General features: G+C 34.7%; 1 protein-coding gene across 1 annotated transcript; it reads left to right on the top strand.

Annotated features, from left to right (window-relative positions):
• The first annotated feature begins 946 nt into the window (after positions 1 to 946).
• On the top strand, positions 947 to 3,782 carry LOC130721044 (cytochrome P450 93A3-like). The gene is made up of 3 exons (XM_057571770.1): positions 947 to 1,451; positions 1,597 to 2,034; positions 3,059 to 3,782. The coding sequence occupies exons 1-3, from the start codon at positions 966 to 968 to the stop codon at positions 3,680 to 3,682; spliced, it is 1,548 nt and encodes a 515-aa protein (XP_057427753.1). The 5' UTR covers positions 947 to 965; the 3' UTR covers positions 3,683 to 3,782.
• The last annotated feature ends 926 nt before the right edge of the window (positions 3,783 to 4,708 follow it).

Below are 4,708 nucleotides of genomic sequence, written 5' to 3'. Positions count from 1 at the left end.
ATGGGATTTCCGACAACTTTTTTGAAAGTCAAAATAGGTGGTTTGTATCATTTCTAAAATCGCGGAACAAAAATACTTAAATAGACCATTTTTTGAGATCTTTCTTTCTTATATATTTCGTTTTTTGGTAATAAGGTTGAAATGTTTAGAAAGAAAATTGTCATCTAGTGGTATGGGGACAGTACCGAAGATATTTCCAAAGAATATTAAAGGAAATTTTGATGCAAGGCTACTTTTACTAATGAGTTTCGATTGAACACTTCATTTTTTATTTAATCTGATTTTCACGTATCATTAAATTGTGGTGCAGGTGCAGCATCCACATCGGATGTAAGACAATTCCACGGGCAACTCCTTTAGGTTGGAAATTGAGAGAAAAATTGTTGTGCCGTGGCAAGCCAATGTCTTAAAACAAAATTTTCGGCGGATCTCGGTGCAAATCCTTACTGCCGGTTTTGCCCCCAAGAGTTTACATAACTACGATCTAACTCGTGCACTCGAGGCAGACCGTATGGAGCCTTCACAAAATATTACCCAGAATATGGAAGAGAAAGAATTGTATCAAAGAAGGGAACAATCATGTTCATATATTTCTCTGCCTATTAAGGATTGGCATTTCTCCCTCATGTGGTACAGGAATTAGACAAAACAATAAACAACAATCAATATGGTGCAATTGCTAATGGCAGGAAATAAGGCTGATTATTTTTTCATCATTATGATAGGAACGAAACTGAAAAATGCACACTATTAGGAGGAAAAGAATCATTATTTGATTGACTCAAAATTTACTCAACATAATGAAGGAATTGATTGTCATTATTTCACACTTTATGTATGCACACGTTTCTTCCAAATCTAATAATCACATATATTATCCGCAAGTTTCATTTTCATTTGTCTCCCTAGAGGACGGAAAAATCATATAAAAATCACCATATTTCAACATTTCTTCAACAAAACAAATGGCTGAACTTCAAACCTACATCAAACTCCTCATCGTGTGGATACTCTCCACAATCGCAGTACTAGCCATTCTCACAAGAATACACAACAAGAATAACCGCCACAAAAATCCACCAAGCCCTCCATCTCTTCCCATCATCGGACACCTCCACCTTATCTCCCAAATCCCTCACCAAAGTTTTCACAAGCTCTCATCTCGCTATGGACCCATCATGAAACTCTTCCTCGGCTCCTTGCCTTGTTTGGTGGTTTCCAGTCCAGACATGGCCAAGGAGGTTCTTAAAACCAACGAATCTTCCTTCTCGAACCGGTTCGTGAGCACCACGGTTCATCACCTATCGTACAACTTAAATGGCTTCATATTCACGCCTTACGGAGAGTATTGGAAGTTCGTGAAGAAGCTCTGCATGTCGGAGCTTCTCGGCGGCCGGACCCTGAGTAATCTCCTTTCCGTGAGACAACAAGAGACTCTGCGGTTTCTGAAGGTTCGATCTATGATTCATTCATATCACATTTTCTCGTTCATCTAAAATTTACTTACTTTTTCTTTTTTATTACATCAGTTATCCTATCTCTCAAATATTTTTATACCGTAAGTGTAACAAGTGTGAAAGCATTATTATTCTGAAGGTTCTACAAAGAAAAGGGGAAGCAGGTGAGGCCGTTGATCTCGGCGGCGAGCTCTTGACTCTAACCAACAGTGTTATCACGAGGATGACCATGGGGAGAGCGTGTTCTGGAAACGATGATGATGGTGACGTGGAAGAAATCAGGAAGATGGTGATGGACACTGCGGAGCTTGCAGGGAAGTTTAATGTGACGGATTTTATTTGGTTTTTTAAGTGTTTGGGTTTGCAGGGAGTGAGCAAAAGGGTTAAGGAGATTCTGAAGAGGTTTGATAACATGATGGAGAGAGTCATGCTGGAGCATGAAGAGGAGAGAAGGAGAAGGAAGGAAGGAGGGGAAGGTGGTGATATTCGGAATCTGCTTGATATTTTGCTGGAAATACATGAGGATGAGACCACTAAGACAAGATTGAGCAGAGAAAACATCAAGGCTCTCATCATGGTAAGCAAGGAAATCTATTATTAACTTCTGCAGTATTACTGGTTTATTTCTTTAATTTCAACTGACCAAAGTAAATAAATCGGGATCTTATTGATATTTTTATGATCAATGCTTTTCAAAAGTTCACACTACATACCGTCTACAGTTAACAACTTTCTACAGGAAAGTGTTTCATAATTCACACTCCATTATCTTAACTGAAAATGGAGTGGTGGTGGTGATGAGAAGAAAGTGATAAAAAAAAAATAGAGAAAGTAACATATGTGTGTGATTTAATGAAAGAGAAAAGATATATAGCTATATAGATAGAAAAGTGGAAGTGGAGGAATGGAAAAAGTTAAGAATGAATTATTAAGCTGCTTCCCAAATTACCGCCAGAGAATTGTTAAAATGATCGTCACTAAATGTCATTTTTCTCAAAAATACTAAAATCAAATTCGCTTACAAACGCAGGGACTAATTTGACCATTAACCCTTAAAATTACCACCTGAAAGAAAAAGCACCAGCCCTCCAAATGAAAACAAGAATAGAAAAAATAAAAACTAAAACTTAATTTTAAAATCGCCCTAGCAACAATAGAAATACCCACCGCAATCAACCAAACTAAACCATGGCCCCTATAGGCAAGCCTGCCAGTTCTCCCTGAAGCAAAAAACTTTACAGAAAAAAAAAAGCTTCTAGAATAAACTTCCCGAATTACACTTCCCGAATTTAGGAAGAATAAACTTCCAAAGGTTAATTTTTATTTCTGGTGGATTACACTTCCCGAATTTAAACTTCTAGCAATTAAAAAAATTTCTAATCATGTTTTGGTTTTGAATGTATATCTCAATCGATAAAAAAAATTCCGTCGTATTTGAAAATACAAATTTAGTTATTTTTAAAAATAGATTTCTATTTTATAGAAAAAAAATTGAATTCCTTTCCTTTAGAATGCGCGCAGGACATATATATTACTCATGGCAGGTTTATATTTTTGTGTGTATATATGGATATATTATAATGGTAAATGGAATATGGCAGGACATATTCATGGCAGGAACAGACACATCTGCTACAACCATGGAATGGGCTCTATCTGAGTTAATCAACAATCCAGAAGTGATGGAGAAAGCAAGAAAAGAAATCGATTCAGTGGCAGGAAATAGCAGTAGGTTAATAGAAGAATCAGATCTTCCCAATCTTCCTTACTTGCGAGCCATTGTCAAAGAAACACTAAGGATTCACCCCACATCGCCATTCATAGCGAGAGAGTCATCAGAAAAATCTTACATTTGTGGCTATGAGATTCCAGAAAAGACCTTGCTTTATGTGAATTTGTGGTCAATGGGTAGGGACCCCAAACTGTGGGATAATCCACTAGAGTTCAGGCCAGAGAGGTTTATGGGTGAAGAGAATAACCAAGTGGATTTGAGGGGACAACATTTCCAACTAATGCCATTTGGTACTGGAAGAAGGGCTTGTCCTGGAGCCTCACTTGCACTTCAGGTTGTACCTACTAATCTTGCTGCTATGGTTCAGTGTTTTGAATGGAAAGTTGATGGGAAAGTGAACATGGATGAGAAACCCGCCATGACACTACCAAGGGCTTGTCCGTTAATTTCTGTACCAGTTCCTCGCTTTTGTCGTATTCCTGCAAGTGTTTAATTAGTTGATTGAGCTGGTAGTGAAATGCACGTATGTGATTCTTCATCTTGTCAGCATCACTGCAATTATATGAAACAGAATGTTTGTAGTAATTAATTAATTCATAAACTCTACAATATAATTTTTTTTTAGAACAAAATAGATTTTATTGAAACATAATAATCATGAGAACAATCATCTCATGTAGATTAAGAAAAACAAAGCAAGGAGCTAAACCCAAGCTAGAAACACAAAGGGCTCTACAATATAATCTTAATAATATATAAAGCTCATTCACTAAAGTGGGCTACATTGTTACTTAATATCCACATGTTTTTCTCCTATTGGTTGTTACAATGAATTTCCAAATGTTTGAATTTGATTGGTTCATATTGATGCATTTTCATTAGTCTATATTGATGACTCAAAAAAAAAAAATTAAATAATTTTTAATTAGGAATATATTCGGTTAGTTCTCTTGAGTTTAAAAAAAACTGTATTAATTCACGTTAATCAGTATCAATTAATGCCATTCAAAAAAGAATCAATATCAATTAATTTGTTTTTGACTTTTTTTTTCTTCTTATTCCAAACTTATCCCTTTCAACATAATAACCGTATCATTTCAAAAGAAAAACATAATAACCGTATGAACAAATCTTAATCTTACTTTTTGTTTCAAAAATAAAATAAAATAAACAAACCTTACTTTTCAGTTTCATACAAAAAATCAAACGTATGACTTTCTTTCGATCCATTGTTGTTTGTTTTTAATAATTTAAATAATTATTAATCTTAAATATAATTAATGTAAAAATAATTAAATATAATTGAATATTAATGTTTTATTCAATCAGTGTCGATCATAGGATAAAAAGTTGATGTTTGAACTCTTGGTTGAAAGTTTGATTTTTTATGAGATATTTTACATTCACCACATCAGGATCCAAATTGAGAGAATAATTTAACACAAAAATATACAAACTTTTTTCAAGAATGAAAGTTAATTATATTTGAGATTAATTTCTATGTACTGGTAGTTTAAAT

Source organism: Lotus japonicus, chromosome 5 (assembly GCF_012489685.1).
Source record: "Lotus japonicus ecotype B-129 chromosome 5, LjGifu_v1.2".
Classification (NCBI taxonomy): domain Eukaryota; kingdom Viridiplantae; phylum Streptophyta; class Magnoliopsida; order Fabales; family Fabaceae; genus Lotus; species Lotus japonicus.
The sequence above is the reverse complement of the archived record's forward strand: the minus strand, read 5'-3'. Positions and strand labels throughout refer to the sequence as shown.

Bases quoted from the DNA above. Each gene is read 5' to 3' on its own strand.
- LOC130721044 (XM_057571770.1), top strand. From the start codon at position 966: ATGGCTGAACTTCAAACCTACATCAAACTCCTCATCGTGTGGATACTC. The intron at 1,452-1,596 runs GTTCGATCTATG...ATTATTCTGAAG, and splicing joins AGACTCTGCGGTTTCTGAAG to GTTCTACAAAGAAAAGGGGA. The intron at 2,035-3,058 runs GTAAGCAAGGAA...GGAATATGGCAG, and splicing joins ACATCAAGGCTCTCATCATG to GACATATTCATGGCAGGAAC.